This window comes from Quercus robur, chromosome 4 (genome assembly GCF_932294415.1).
Source record: "Quercus robur chromosome 4, dhQueRobu3.1, whole genome shotgun sequence".
In the NCBI taxonomy this organism is placed as follows: Eukaryota; Viridiplantae; Streptophyta; class Magnoliopsida; order Fagales; family Fagaceae; genus Quercus; species Quercus robur.
Window position 1 is genome coordinate 21879032 of NC_065537.1, and position 17280 is coordinate 21896311.

Sequence of the window (17280 nt, forward strand, 5' to 3'; positions counted from 1 at the left end):
TGTGGTTGTACTATTTCTTCACTCATATAATGATCTCTCTCCCCCTCTCTCTTTCACTCTCTCTCTCTCTCTCCTTGCAGCACCTTGGCTTCGTCTTATAAATTTTCAACCTGCCATTCAAGTTTGTCCAATTGGTTGTGCTAAATTTTTGGAGCTGTCACAGTAATTATTGGCCTTTTGGGACACTGGAATTTGCACTGTACAATACCGCCAGCATTCCTCAACAGCTAAGTCACTCTTGCATCTAATTAATTTCGTCTCTTTGATTCTATGATTTGTTCCAAAGCCTAGTGTGGTTATTTATTTGCTTTGATGAAAGAAAATTAGCACCAAGTATTGTACTACATATCCAACTTTATATCAAACAAACTTCATATAGCTCCATTACTCCAACTTAGATGGGAACACCTGCAGTGATCATCATAGGCGTCTTGGCAGGGACTCTAGTAGTGTATCTATTTGCTTGTATTTTCTTTAGAAAAAGAAAAATAAGGGAGAAGGAAACTAATCATTCCACTGCCAAGAGAGATGTGAGTGCTGCTTCCCAGCAACTAGATTTTACTAATGCAGCAGGAAGTGGTGGAAAAGACGGTGGGATGGTTGTTTTGGGGGGAGCTGCTGTTGCTACAGCTGCAGTTGTAGCTAGTACATATGGTGCTGGTGATGATGGCCATCACGGTGGTGGAGGGTGTGGTGGTGGTGGAGGGGGTTGTGGAACTTCATAAGAAGACATTAATATAGAAGTCTTCTCTTGTATCTAGTTATGTTACTACCAGCAGTTGAAATTAACTGGTACCTTTCCTATTTTATTCTACCTCATTTTAGATAAATCCCATTTGTCTTCTGCTGGGCTTTGAATAAAATAAGAGTGAATTGTAAGTTGTTATAAAGCATGTGAATTTGTTAGTTGTTAATAGAAGATTGTATTTCTTTTTTTAATTTGGAAATCTATTTTTGGGTTTGATGTTGGAAATGTATTAGTGGTTCTATGAAATAACAAAAATTTCACCTTAGTTATTATAATTCTTTATTACCAAAAGTGTTATTAATGGATAAAAGTTACCATGATTAGTGGATTTTGTAACGTACCTCTGTGTTAAAATTTCATTCTCTCTCAATGTGTGTTTATTTCTCACAAAAAAAGAAAAAAAAAAGTAGCTTATATATGGAGTGCTGCTTCCAAACATAGAATGGCTTCTCATTTTCTTTTTTCTTTTTTTTAATTTTATATTTCATTGTCATTTAGAAAAGAAATTTTTTGAGGGAAAAAAAAGGAGAGAATTTTTGTGTAATAATACTGAAAAAAAGAGACAATTAGCAGACATGTGCTCAAGGAACTAATAGCAAAAAGCTTTCATAAACTTAAAAGAGAAATTTCAAACTTATCATTATGGATAAACAAAGTTAAGCAAAACCAGAAAAATAGACAAGGGGTCATGAATTCTGAAGTCATTCCACCATTAAGGATTGTTTGCTCTTACTCCCAACTACACGGTGATATAATTTTGGGATATAAACACAATTGATTACTATTTTCTTGGTGTAGTTTTAAAATTTTGGATGTTATTAACGCCACATTTTAATTCAGGACTGAAACTCAGGGTGAAGACAGAAATCCGATTTTCATCTTCTTGTATGTATGCAAACACACATGCATATATAGATAGTATTTTCATCCTTGTTGAAGGATACAGATTACAGAGGTCCTTGTGTGAGGTCAGGCTCCAACTGATCCACTAGGAAGGTCCTGAGATCTAGATGAAATGCTGAGGCTAATGGTGTTGTAGCTATATAGTTAAAAACCTGCTACCTTTTCAGTCTCCATTTTTACACTCTGAAGCAGGAAACAGATAAAAGTTTCAGGTGTCCAAGAAGCTTTGTTTGTTCTAATTTTCAACTCTACTGCATGTTGTGTGTTTTTTTTTCCTAATTGCATTCCAAGTTTCTCAATAAGTAAAATTTTCATTTTCAACCAGCACTAACTGATGAACTATGATCTGAATGTCAACTAAAGCCTTTGATCTGGCCGGCATCCAGTTCCTATGCTGTTCCTGAATGACACTTGACACTCTAGTACACAAACTGCTTCCAGCATTGTTTATTGAATCCAAAAGTTTATCCACCAGAAGGATAATGTGTTCATTCAATCACACGTGATGAAGTTATTATCAATTTGGGATATTGGTAAAAAAGATCTCCATAGTTAAAATTAAGTTAAACTAAAAGCTTAATATATCCAAAATTTGGCTCAACACAGAGTATGCCCTAACCTCTATACATATTCAGTTACTTTTATCACAAAATTGTTAGAACTATTTCCATTTTTGCATCTCTAATATTAAAAATGCTAGTCTGAACCAGGTCCAACCACTAATTTTCTATCCTTTCCCAATTTGATAGAAGCTTACTATATCCAAAATTCATCTATTTTCCTACGATTTCTTGGTAACCAAACAGATTCTGAATGAATGAAAGAAATATAATCAGGCTCAAATTCTAGCAAAAGTTAACAATTTAATTGGCGCTAGAAATTTAAGCAATGAAAAAAAACAACACTAAAAAGTTTGAATGAAGAAAAAAATCCCAGATAAAACAGATTCATTCCAAACTCATATTTTCCTAGGATTTCTTGGCAACCAAACATATTCTTAATGAGTCCAAAGAAATGTAATCGAGTTCAACTTCCAGCACAAGTTTAACCATTTGAGCTAGAATTTCAAACAGTTGAAAATAATAACTACCAGAAAATAAATAAAGTTCAAATTAGAAGTAAAAGAAGCATATAGAGTGAATTACAAAACATATAAATCACATTTACTAGCATCTAGCTAATAAAGATTAACAAAAACCCTCATGTACACAAACGGATTCAACAAAAGCTAAAACCAACAAAGATCTATCTAGTGCTTCAAAAAACGAATAAAAAACACGGATAGCAAATTTTTTGTTTGGAAAGCCAAGTATTTCAATCCAATTCTCCACCATTAATGTCACAGACATACTCGTGTAGATAAAGAAAGAGCGAGACACGGAGTACCAGAGAAATGTGCAGAGAGTAATCTGCAAAATAGTGTAGCTCAGACTACACTCTCTATTTAAAAAAGTGAAGGATTTATATGTAAGAGAGAGAACGTAATACATATGTGTGTGAAATAATGGACGTAACCAGAGTTAAAGAATATTTAGCCAAAACAAAAATTTCAAACTCTTTTACTGGGCTGATGCCGACTCCTTTTTGAGCAAAAGGTGGAGTTGCAGAAACTTCTAATCGTGGTGGCCCAATAACATGCACCCCACTATACCAACACAAGTTAGATATTTTTGCTCCTATATCTGTTTGTTTCTTTTGGATAAGTATCTCTAAAGAACAGGATCATGGGGTTGTAAAATTTTCCACAAGTCATAAAAAGATCTGTGTGTCTCTCCTATTGTATGTGCTAAACCTTGGAATTGTCACAACAAGTGCACTGACACTGAGAGCTATTGATGATTCTTTCAAAGACAATGTCACCAGCATTCATTATATATAACAGCTAAGTGATTCTTGCATCTAAATTCTAAATTTCGTTTCTGTGCTTTTATTTGCTTTGATGATAGACAGTTAGCACCAAGTATTTGTACTCTTTATATCAGACAAAAATTTATATAGCTCCATTTCTCCAACGTGGATGGGAACACCTTTGGAAATCGTCTTGGCCGTCTATCTAGTTTCTTGTATTTTCTTTAGAACAAGAAATAAGAAGAAGGAGGAAACTCAGCATTCCACTTATGATAATACAGCTGCAGTAGTAGCTAGTGCAGGTGGTGGTGGAGGAGGTGGTGGTGATGGTGGCCATCACGGTGGTGGAGGGTGTGGTGGTGGCGGTGGCCATCTTGGTGGTGGTGGTGGTGATGGTGGCCATCACGGTGGTGGAGGGTGTGGTGGTGGCGGTGGCCATCTTGGTGGTGGTGGTGGGTGTGGTGGAACTTAATAAGAAGATATCAATATAGAAGGCTTCTCTTGCATCTAGTTATGTTACTACCAGCAGTTGACATCAACTCAATTGGTAGCTTGCCTCTTTATTCTAGTGCTTTAAATAAATCCATTTGCTTTCTGTTGGGCTTTGAATAAAATCTGAGTGATATGTAAGTTGGAAATCTATTTTCTGGGTTTTGGGTATGGTGTTGGTCCTGTTTGATAATTGCATGGATTAATGTACCATCGGTTCAATAAAATAACAAAATTCACTAGTTATTATAATTCTTTATTCCCAGAAGTCTTACAAACATTACAAACTACCCACAGCTAATATAGAATGCTAAGTCATTTTCTCTCTTCTTTTTTTATTTTATTTTATTTATTTATTTCATTCTCATGAAGAAAAGAAAATTGCTAACCAAAAAAAAAAAAAAAAAAAAAACCCTGAAAAAAAGAAAAAACAATCTAATGTTGAGGAAATGACACGGCGAAGGGATTCATAGGTCTTCTTGTAAGCCCCAACCCATATCAAGTTTTTGAACATCTTAGCTATGTTTTTCTACATTCTGCGATGCTTTAGAGTATAAAATGCATGATTGCCCACAAGAACGTCTATCTAAGATTCTCTTGTGGTGGAGTCAAAATGACAATCATGACTCACGAACACAAGCGACGAGCCACAATGAATGTATTTTTTTACTAATCCTTTAAAGCTTGTATAGGGTTGGAAACTTGGGTGGTGACGTTATCATATTTAAAGGTAAGAAAGAGATAACAAGATATCAAATTTAAAGGGTATTATATTAATTAACAGACATTCAAAAATTAATAGTAATCTTCAAGAGAAACCCTACACTCACAAAGCCATTGAACCAAAAAGAAAATCGAAGAACACATTTGTCAAAAGAAAAATTCTACCATTACATGATCTGAGTCTAGATCCAACTAAGAAGATCTTGTGATGCCTTCAATTGCTCTTTAAGGCGATATAAAGTTCATATGCTTGGATAAGAGCTTTTATTACCTCAGTTCCCTGTTCAATGGAATTCGTACTTTCAATGTAAGAAGCATTAGAAGCTGTAAATTCCTCTATTTCAAGTTCCATCCTCTTACACTCCTTCTTGAGAGCCTCAGCCTCCTCTTGGAGTTGTTTTAATTTAATCTACGTTGTAAAAAAGTACAAAATAAGAAACCAAATAAGAATAGGAAACGAATATTGAATAATTTGTGCAAGATATATAAACTTACATCTAGTTCATGCTCTTCAATCTCATCAAGCTCATAATCATCATCAGACTCAATCTCAACATCGGACAATTTTTTTCCTGTTGCCATTGAGCGTTTGCTTTCACCGTTGGATCCTTGGAAGAAATAAGGGTAACTTTTATATATAATGATATATGAATATAATTACAGAACACATGAAATTGTTTTTTCAAAAAAATGGCTTCAAATGACAACAAATTATTTTATATGTTCCAAAGACAATATCAAGAAGTTCTTTGTGGTAGTTATCTAATACGTACACACATGTACTAAATTGCATCTACGTAGAGAAGTGTGTGATTTCCCATGTTATGTCTTCCATGCCCTTTTCCCTTTTTATTTTTTTATTATTCTTAAATCAACTAAAAAAAAAAAAAAAAAAAAACAAAGTGAAGTAAATTTTATAAACAACACAAATTTATTTAAATGATAAGCAAAATCAACAAGTACTTCCTTTATTTCAACCATGGCAATTAGCGTTGAGTAGGGATAGATGAGATTAGTTAATTAAGATCTCAATGTTCAAATTTTGCCTAAAACAAAAACACCCGCAAGTACTATTTTGATTTTCAGTGCAATTAGTTTAGAGATGAGAGAAATGATTAGACATAATGATCATTTAGGAGAGTTTGTCTTCTACTCACATGTTGGCGATTCCATCTATAGATATAGTGCACACAATTTACCATGTGAAAGCTTATAGAAAGACATGTATGACTTGTGTTAAAAAGAATAAAAGGTGTTCGGAAATACGAAACTTAACCTAAGATTTTTGAAATGCGAAGAGCATAAATGTCAAATACAAAGCATAGACATACAAAGACATATACCCATAAGCAAAACATTAAATATTGTAAATCTAATGAGCACAGATGACAAGAGTACCCGTTTTATAAACTAATATTTTAGCATGATACCCAAGGAAGTACCCAATTTATAGCAACATTCACAAATCTTTTTAATTTTATGATTTAAATATCATTAATTTGTTATGAAAAAAAAATCCATTAAATTTTCAGCCAAACTCACGCTAAATTTACTTTAATGAAACACATGTATTTGTCTTATCTTCAATGGTTGACATGAGATAATTGAAAATCAAAACATGAGGAAGCTATCTAATAATGCGATGATCTAGACCTTCAACAAATTTGAAAACCTAATTAATTCCATGACCTAGCTACAAACATGTCTTAGGGCATATTGTAAAATTAACATAACTTAGATTTCAAACATAAGCCAATTTAGAGCCGCACAAAATAAAAGAACAAAAATAACTTATATCTAATTTAACATTAATTCATGATGTCCCTTCAAAATTAAGACCCACCAAAGGTCAATGTTTTTATCCAATGAAGGTATGAAAGGAAAGGAAACCCCTGGTGAAAGCAATTGAAATATCTTTGCTACTAAACTAATATTGTTTTTATGTGAATATGAATTTTTGTACCACAAAAACAAAGGCTTGTTGCTCTCAAAAGAACGTAAGAATACAAAAGATAGAAAAACAGGAACTCACAACCGAACTAGTTTACAATAAATTTTATAGTAATTAAAACGCTATACAGGCAAATTAAATTAAAAAAAAAAAGAAAAAAGAAAAAAAAAAAAACTACCTTAAATCAAGTATGCTGCTTCCACAGCAAAGAAGATCTCATAGGAAAACAAATAAATACATAAAAACTGTGGTTTATGAGAAATTGAAGAGTTTGTAATACTAGGAAAGCATCATTGTGAAAAAGAAATAAGGAAAAGAATGAGACATGTTGAATTATGTGCTTTACACACACACACACAAAATCCAAGTCCGAGACCACCAATAATTAATCTGAGAATTAATAGAACTGTTTTAAGTTGAAGATGAAGAAAACCTTTGGGCTTTGGCCTTGCTATGATCTGATTGCTGGGTTTGTGAGAAAGAGAGCCATGGTTTGAGACTTGTTATATAGAAAAACCTTTCTTTAACTACAAGGCAACTAGGTCGGTGTTTCTCAGTCGAACCAAAACCGCCTTTAAGTCATTAATTCCACGGTGGGATTAAGTCACATTGTTATCTTTCACAATAATTATATCTCTGTGGATCCAACGTAGGATTAAGTCACATCGCTATCTTACATTAAATTAATCCTTAGTCAAACCGGTAGTTATTATCCTCCTTTTTTATTATTATTTTTTTTTCAAAGAATACTCATGGAATTAGCTTGCGTCCATTATTGAATTCAAAGTTTTAATTATGATATTATTTTTTGTTTAAAATAAATGATAAATGTGGATTTTTTTTGACAAATGAAAGTGTTCAGACTTCTTTGAGTATCTCATTATTCCCCTCGGGTGTATACAGTCCCCCTATCCTACACACCGGGTTATTATAGGGAAGAATCCTATGGAGTGGCCCCAAGATGCTGGCAAGAGGTTTTAAATTTAGGATCTTATGAATATTATGAAACATTAGGAACCACTAAACTAAAGGGTTAAATGTGGATTTAAATATGTAAATGAATTTCAAAACATCTTTCATTTCTAAATTTGACATATCAAGATTGTATCTGAATAGCCCCGGATGTTGACATTTGGTATCATAGAAAAAAAAAGGTGGAAATATCAATCCTAGTTCTCATATTTCATAAATAATTTCTTTCTTCTCTTTATTGTTTTAAGATTCACACTTTCTCCCATAAAAAATGAAAAGAAAAAAAAAAAAAAAAGACTCACACATTCTCTATTTGTTTTTGTTTTGATAAGAGTATATACAAGGATATGAACCAAAAAATAAGAAAAAAAAAAATTGTTGCACATGGATGAGGAAATCATGTCCATGAATCATTTAGGGTCCGTTTGGTTGGGATGAAAATGGGTAGAAAAAATAATTAAAAAAAGAGTTTTTTGGATTGTTTGGTTAAGGTGGAAAATTTGAGAGATTTTGGTGGGGGCCAGTCATTTTCTCCCTAGCCCACCAAAATTTTATTTTCCCAATTTGGGGTGATTTGAGGAGAGAAAACTGGGAGGCGGGTAGATGAGAAAACACTGAATATGTTGCTCCCTCCAATATATATATAATGTGTTTTCTTTCTTTTAATCAAATATTGGCTTTTGTTTCTGGTTCTTTTTGTTTTTGTTTTTTATAAAATCAAACGTTGGCTTTCACCTGTAATTGTTATATACAAATACAAATTTATAATAATAATAATAACAACAAAGAAAAAAAAAAAATATATATATATATATATTTTTTTTTTTTTGATAAACACACATAGATATATTATTAGGATATTAATATCCACATACATCTTGGATAAGAGCTTGCTGAATACAACAAGGAGTCTCCTCAATCCAAATTACATCATTAACACGGCTTAGAGCTTATCTTGCTAGAATGTGGGCCGGCTGATTGCCATTTCTTCTCACATGAAAATAATGGACAACACCAAGAATTGATCCTAAAGCATGAATTCCTTCCATAACAGCAGCGACCGAGGTAGGAGGTTTTGTAACTCGCTTAAGGGCATTGGAAATAATCAAAGAATCCCCTTCAAACACCCCATTCATTAGCCCCAAATGTCTTGCCAATAACACACGAGCTTCGTAGGCTTTTGCTTCAACTTCAAGAACCCCTAATTGAGCTCTAATTTTTCTGCATAATGCAGCCAATATTCGGCCTCTATGATCTCTAATTACTACCCCAATTCTAGCCAACTTCTTTGTGCAAGAAAGGGCCCCATCTACATTGATTTTACATAAACCCAATGAAGGAGGAACCCAGGCCGAAGGCATAGCAACATCTCTGTCAACTGGCTACTGCATTAAATTTGAACTAGCAACTGCTACTCTTTCCACGGGCTGCTGCAACATATTAGAAACAACATCTTTGTCAACAGGCTACTGCATTAAATCCGAACCAGCAACTGCTACTCTTTCCACGGGCTGCTGTAACATATTAGAAACCACACCTCTGTCATCAAGTTGCTGCAAAAAACTGAACCAGCAACTACTTCTCTGTCCATGGGCTGTTGCACTATATCAAAACCAACCATTTCGTGCACTTCAATTGCAAACCAATATTCTTGAAGGTAATTTGCTGCCCACCGAGCTATCTCCATTCCATTTTTGGCTTCACCTCAATGATAAACCTCATTCCTATTACACCATAATGCCTAAGCTATCATAACCACTTGTGAACACTTCTCATCCCCAGCAACTTTAGTCATCATTTCAATTTGTAAAAGGTCCTGCAAAGAGTTAATATTAGTATCCAGAGGCAGTAAATGTATCTTTGAAGCAGCCCAAGCCTTTTGTGCTCTCGGACAACCCCAAAAAATGTGGTCATTCATTTCTGCCTCACCCTGATAGCACACACACACATCTTCAGCTATAACATTACGTCGCTTCAATTTGGCCTTTGTTGGTAAAATATCACGACAAGCATGCCAACAAAAATGTCGAACCTTATGAGGAATAGGCAATGACCAAACTTTCTTCCAAAATTTCCTTAACAAACTACCATTAGAAGCAATACCATGGTTCCTTGATTTCAACAAAGTAACTGCTAATTTATATGCACTCCCAACAGTAAATTTTCCATTATTAGTTTCAGCCCAAACCAGTTTGTCCGGCGGTAATGCAGCACTCAAAGGAATACTTTTAATTAAATCAGCTTCATAATCAATAAAAAGACTATCAATTACCTCATTCTTCCTCCTAGTAGTACTTGAATCAATTAAATCAGCAACCATTGTATCACCACTCAGAAACTTCCTTGGAGAAATTACACTATAAGTTGAACCCTGTGGCAGCCACCTATCTTGTCAAACCTAATATTTTCTCCATTTCCAACCCTCTATCGCATACCTTCAATAATTAAGCTTTGGGCAGAGATTAGACTCGTCCATGTATAAGAAGGATTATGTCCAATGGAAGAATGAATAAAATCAGTTATTGGGAAATAGTTAGCCTTAAGGACCTTGTACACAAGAAAATCACCACCCATTTGAAGATGCCAATCCTTTTTTGCAAGCAAAGCCTTGTTGAATAATTTAAAATTTTTGAAACCCATTCCTCCAACACACTTAGGCTCACACATTTTCTCCGAACTAAGCCATGCAATTTTCCTTTCCTCCTTTCGTTGTCCCCACCAAAAATTTTGAATCATTCCCCTTAGTTCATCACAAAGCAAGTCTGGAAGTTTGAAACAACTCATAGTATAGGTCGGAATTGCTTGAGCCACTGCTTTGATTAGAACTTTTTTCCCCGCCTTTGAAAGTAATTTATCTTTCCAACCTGCCAAAACTTTCCCCAATTTCTCCTTGATAGCATTGAAGGTAGTTCTTTTATTTTTTCCACACCAATGAAGGCAAGCCAAGATACTTCTCATGTTGCTTAATTATTTGGGCACCAAACCGATTCTTTATCTCCTCTTGAACATCTCTTGAAGTGTTACTACTAAAGAACAACGATGTATTTGCATGGTTTAGTTGTTGACCATAAGCTTTCTCATACACAACAAGCAATCTTTGTAGTTCATCACACTGCTTTAACATCGCCTTACAAAAAATTAGACTATCATTTGCAAAAAACAAACGAGACAATCTTGGACCACCTCTACAAATTTTCACACCCTCCATTTGACCCCTATCCACAACTGGTTGAATCAAAGCTGATAAACCTTTTTGCACAAAAAAGAAAGAGATAAGGTGATAAAGGGTCTCCTTGACGGATCCCCCAAGATGGAGTAATGTGCCCCCTCAGTATCCCATTAATTTTAATTGAATAAGTTACTGAAGAGACACATCTCATGATCAAAGCTCTCATCCTACCAGCAAAGCCCATATAAGCTTTTCTCCATAACCTTTTCTAACCATACCCACTCAAGCCTATTATAAGCTTTACTCATATCTAATTTAAGAGCCATTTCCCCTACCTTACCCCCATTTTTCTGACAAATATGGTGCATTGTTTCAAAAGCCACCAAAACATTATCAGTAATCAACCTTCCATGGACAAAAGCACTCTGTGTATCACTAATAATCGAAGGTAAGATTCATTTCAGCCTATTAGCAATAGCTTTGGAAGCAATCTTATACACAACATTACATAAACTAATAGGCCTATAATCAGTTATCTTCTTAGGCTCTTTTATTTTTGGGATAAGAGTAATGTGAGTGTCATTAAAGTTTGGTGGAGAAATTCCAAAGTTAAGAAAATCAAGTACCGTTTGGTGACCACCATGCTACTAGTACTCCAAAAATGTTAGAAGAAAAGAGGAGGCATCCCATCAAGTCCCGGTGCCTTTAGTGGGTACATTTGTTTCAAGGCTCCTTTCACTTCGCTCTCCACAAAAGGTTGAACCATCCACTCATTCATTGCTTGGGTCACTTTAGGTTGCATAGCCAAAAGCAAATCAAAAAATTCCACCAGATTACTAGTAGAGAAGAGATCCCCAAAGTATCCAATTGCTATCTCTCTCATTTTATCCTCATCAACTTGCCAAACCCCATCTTCATCTAACAACCCATTCATGAAATTCTTTCTTTGTTTAGCCGAGGCCTTAGCATGAAAGAAGTTTGTATTTCTATCTCCATTTTGAAACCAATTAATCCTTGATCTTTGTCGCCACATGTCATCCTCTCTATCCAACCAGTAGTTCAACTCAATTCGAGTATGCCTCAATTCTTCCATTATTTCCTTGGACCCAGGTTGCACTTCTAGCCATTCCAATTTTGTTTGAAGCTCCATAATATTCCTTCCCACATGACCAAATTCAGTAGCATTCCAAGCACATAAATCTACCTTTCACCGTTCTAAATATTCTTGAAGAACCCACTCCAATCCAACCATCTGACCATGCTTCCATGCTTCCTTGACAACCTATTCACATCTCAAATCCTTCAACCACATTGATTCAAATCTGAAAATTTTTCTATGTCTTCTTTTCTTCCCTCTTTGAGACAAATGAAGCCATAATGGAGAATGATCCGAAACCAAAGAGAACAACTGATGAAAAGTAATATTTTTTTGATGATTATAAGGAGGATAAATTACATTTGATCCCTAACCTTTATAATGCGTGTCAATTTGGTCCTTGATATTTTAACTGTGTCATAATGATCCCTGCCATTAAATGTTGCATGGCTAACGGCCAAAATAGTATATATATTATTACCACATAAATTGCCACTTGGACTGCCACTGGGCCTTAAAAAAAAAAGAAAAAGAAAGCCAAGTGTACTTGTAAACACATTTTTAATCTCATTTTTTCCTTTTCACCTATCTTTCCAGTAAACTTTTCTTGGAAACAAACCATACAAAAGAATGTCAAAACCAAAAATATTATAAAAACATGTTACCAAACACATTTTTTTTTATTATGAGTACTCAAAAGATGTGTTTTTAACACATTTTTTAAATCATAGTTTTCACATTATTTTGAAAACCAAAACCACAATACTCCTACCAAACGTGCCCTAAGCCTCATCCACCAAGAAAAAAATGGCATTTTCTTGACATCCCAATAGAAAATCATCATAGTCATAGTAGGGAGGGAGGGGGTTAGGGGAAAACTTTTCAAAAATCCTCCATCTCACAAAATTCAAAAGACTCTTTGATACAACCATGCACTTTTTCCTTCTAGCCCATAAATCAGCCCCCTATTTTCAAATTATCCATAATATATTTTGTTAAACAATCCCTAATTTAATTTCAACAATTTTTGGGTTTCACAAAATCTCAATATATTTTCTCAACTAGTCATTGTGAACACATTAAGCAATAACAAAAGTCTAGCAACTACATTCAAGAAAAGTAAAGAATTTCGAAACTAAACATGACTATATGGTGGAGCTTGAATCTAGGAGTATTTTCTTGAAATTTCATTGGGAATGGTGACTTCATTGGGCCAAAATGGGCATTTGCCCATTTTTTACAAACTTTCTAGCATTTTGCCCCATATTTCAAACTATTTAGGGATATGCCCTTGTTTTGAAACTCAATATTACTAGCATTGTACTGATTTTTTTTTTTTTTTGGTTGAATAAGTGTTATGTGAGTACATTGGTGTGATTTTGGTTGTTTGTTGTAGTAAATTTTAATCTCAAAAGAATGAGAATCTTTACCATAGCAAGAAGTAATCAACTATATAACTTATTTTTCTTAGATTGTTATAAGATGGTTATTGAATTGAAGGATAACACATAATTATAAGAATATGATAAGTAGCATTTATGGTCATGTTGATAACTCTAGAAAGCTTTTATTAACAAATCAGCAATGTAAAAGCAAAAAAAGTGGTTACTATAGAGGAAATTGTATGCTGGTCTCCCTATCTATTATTTGTTAATATGCATCGATAGGTGGTGGGACTCACATATCATGCATTAATGAATTCTATACTTTAGTTAAACGTACATAATCATCATTGTTAGACATTGACAACAACACTACATGTTGCATAGAATGTCTAGACATTAACAACGTCTAATTTTCGTTGGTAGGAATTTTTGGAAATCATCATTGCTTGAATCTGAGAACTCTGAAATATCTTTATCATTGACTAAATTAGTAATTTCATTAATAGACTTGATAGCTCGCTCTTATGCCTTCCCTGATAGATGTTTGCTAGCCTTTTGGATTGCATGAAAACGGTCTAGTCACCTTTGCATTTAATTGTTCTCCCGTTCGAGACGAGCAAGTATGTAGGTAGGTTTGCCTCTAGGTAACTCGGCTGACCATGCCTTAGGAACTCGTAATCTATGCCATCGATAGTACACTTCCAACTCACACCTCTTCTCGTATAGCTCCGACCATGGTTGTTCTGTTGTGGTGAACTCTGTTGTGGTGGTATCTGTACTCAGTTGTACAGGTCAGCTAACCATGATGTGTCTGACGCTTCCTAGACTCTAGTACGTGTATATTGGAATATTAACAAAATCTCTTTTCTTTCCAACCCATTTCCCTCCATAGTGGTCTGTGTATATCTGTAGTTGTTGCTCTGCTGGAACTTGTGATGATGCATTTGTTGAAATAGATCCAAACTTGTTTTGCACCATAGGTTTTGAGCTTAAGGCATTGCGACTCATAGCTTAGTCAATTGAAGAAGTTAGTGGGATAGAAATAATCCATTCAGTATTGTGGTGCATTTATAAGCTCATCTCATCTCATCGTCCAAATATCATAAAATTTTTATATATGAGTATTAGGGCTTGTCATGTCAGTACAGGCTGGAAAAATGGTACATGAACGGGAGTACCCATGCTCCCATTGTTATAGTGTATTTCCACATGTGTACAGTAGTATAAGTCAATTATATTTGCATAGTTGCAGTGTGCTTGACCAGATCCTCATCTTTGATTCACACAGTGCCATGCATTATGCATCATTGTACGATTATTCTTTTATTTATGTTACGGGCCATATGATCGATCTAGCATGTAAAACTACATCAATTTAGAATTGTCTTAGTTGTGTACCATATTATGCAGCTATATATTATTTACTAACAGTTGATGCACATTGTTAACTCGATTTTTTGATGTAATTGTAGTCAGCGTCAATGGGTGACCCTTATCGCTACAAGCCACATGATGTGTTCACCGCGATTGGTTATTATTGGGTACTAGAAGATGAAGTTAGCTATCCAATCAATCCCAACCTGCGAAATAGTGCATAGGTCCACAATGCCATGAAGGCGGAGTGGGACTGGTTACTTTGTGAACATGAGATGTTTTATGATGAGATGGTCAGCTATAAGCTACCAGTGCCTCGGTGACTCGCATTGTAGATGCCAAGAGACACTATAGATGAACTTCGTAGAGCATTGTGCCACATAAGAGAAGAAAATAATCAAATGAAGATACGTCTTAATCGATATTGGACCTAAGTGGAGATTCGAGAATCAGTGGAGTGTAAGTTATATGAGCATGCACGATGCATGCAATCACTTCTTGCAACAGACATGTATCAGTCGGACGTGGAGATGTCAGATGAAGAGTAATCGTGTTGTGGTCCACTTGCACTTTGATGTATAATTATTATCCTTAATTATGTTTTAGATGTATGTGTGTTGCTGCTGTTGTATTCGTATTGTATAGGAAACATTGTTTATGGTTAGGGGTTTATGTAAACCTTATCATCATTTGCACAAATATGCATGTCTAATACGTAATCTTGAATGACTACTTACAGCAAAGAGGTAGGCAAATTATTAAATGCATAACACATACATAATACCTAAATTTTCCTAAACATGATGTTGGTCAATATGCATGACCTGCATATCGACCAACTAACACATACATGCATAACACATACAACGTATATATTCTTACACAGGATACCATCAATATGCATGACCTTCATATCGACCAACTGACATTACCAACATTGATAACATAATTCTAGAGATAATACGCACCCCACATAGAACCTAGCTAGGCGATGCAGTGCATAGATATTCATTCAAACAAGTAGTCCTCGTAATTGAGGACATTATTACGTTTCGCTTGAGTGAGCTCCTGTTGGTAGCAGCACCCTGCTCTTTTGCAAGTTACAGCAGGTGATACCTGCACCTACGAAGGAACATTAGGTTGTTTTCCTTTCAAATTTTGGCAACGGCCCGCCTACATTGCTCCTTGTTAGAAGGAGATCATTATGTAGAGAGTTGGACTTGTTCATGTGGTACTCCCATTTTCGGCACAGTCTTGCATAATATTCTCTTTCATCGTTACGCATTAGCATTGCAAAAGGTGAATTAGACTAAGGTATATCTAGATGCGATGGGCAACTGTATAGTGTGGTGTGGTAGTATGGTGTAAGGATTGACTGAGGTATATATAAAAGTATTGCATGGGCAACTATATGGTGTGGTAGTGTCGGCCATGTGCAAATTGTTCAGTTAATAGTAATTGGTAAATGAGTCAGCTTGATTGATTGATATGACTACACTGGGTGTAGCAGTTCATAATTGGTATAGGAGTAAGCTTAACTGCATAATAGTAATTGGTACATGTAGGTTGTTCACTTGATATAACTAGACTTGGTGCAGCAATTTCGAGCTGATGCAGTGAAGCGCATCAAGTAACAAAAGAATACACGTGAGAACAATAGTAGGGCTTGTGTTTGATCTGGCTGGATAGGGCGGAACAGTGATGGGATGTCAGGATTTGCACACATAATTGAGAAAATGACTCAACTCAACTGTAACATTTGTCGGCGTGTGTGGTGTATCTGATGTGGTTGACATGACTGGTCTTGGTGCAACAGCGATAGGTCCATGTAGTGTAGTGCAGAAGCGTGCGTAATGAATCACGTGAATGTGTTTCTATCTTAATGAGCATGGTGAAACTGTCAGAAGGTGTCGCGTGGAAAAGTTGGCCGTATTAGTCATTTGAACTGTATTCATGTAATTCAGTTTGATATGACTGGAATCAAGGCAATAGTAACGGGCTGATGAGGGTACTATTAGAAAGTTTGCATACATATTCACGTGAAGCAGTTTGATAGGACTAGACTTGGTGCAAAAGTAGCTGGCGTATCGAGTTACTCTATTTTTTGTTTTGGGAATGACTTGGCGCCTGTTGTAGTTATTATTACTATTTTAGTTATTATGACTATTACTAGTCGTTAACCCGTGTGATGCATGGACCAATTGAACAACACGATAAAGAAATGATAATGAATAACACTATAAGACTTTTATAAGATTAACATTCGTATACTCCATTCTAGTAGCGCAAAAGCAAAACAATCAATATTTCATAAAAAAAAAAAAAAAAAGAACTGTTAGACCTAATGCGGGAGTGCACGAGGTTGTACCGAGTGTCTCTCTACTTTTATTAATTTTTTTTTTATTGTTACGCAAAGCATGACCTAAACATATTTTACTGTTATCTCATTAATTGTGTAAACTGACTGCACTGCAAGGGTTCATCAATAAATTTCGTAATGAAAATATGATGCATGAGGTATAGTCCACATGGCGACCAAATTCAAAATAATATAAATGCTGATTTAAGAGAGACAACAATATCCAATATTAAACTCATACATAAAAAAGAAGAGGTTAATTA

General features: G+C 35.0%; 2 protein-coding genes across 2 annotated transcripts; both read left to right on the forward strand.

Moving 5' to 3' along the window:
- The first annotated feature begins 398 nt into the window (after positions 1 to 398).
- LOC126721557 (uncharacterized) lies at positions 399 to 725 on the forward strand. Its single transcript, XM_050424607.1, has one exon. It carries the CDS (start codon positions 399 to 401, stop codon positions 723 to 725), a length of 327 nt encoding a protein of 108 aa, XP_050280564.1.
- Positions 726 to 3668: 2943 nt separating this feature from the next.
- On the forward strand, positions 3669 to 3971 carry LOC126721558 (glycine-rich protein DOT1-like). Its single transcript, XM_050424608.1, has one exon. It carries the CDS (start codon positions 3669 to 3671, stop codon positions 3969 to 3971), a length of 303 nt encoding a protein of 100 aa, XP_050280565.1.
- The last annotated feature ends 13309 nt before the right edge of the window (positions 3972 to 17280 follow it).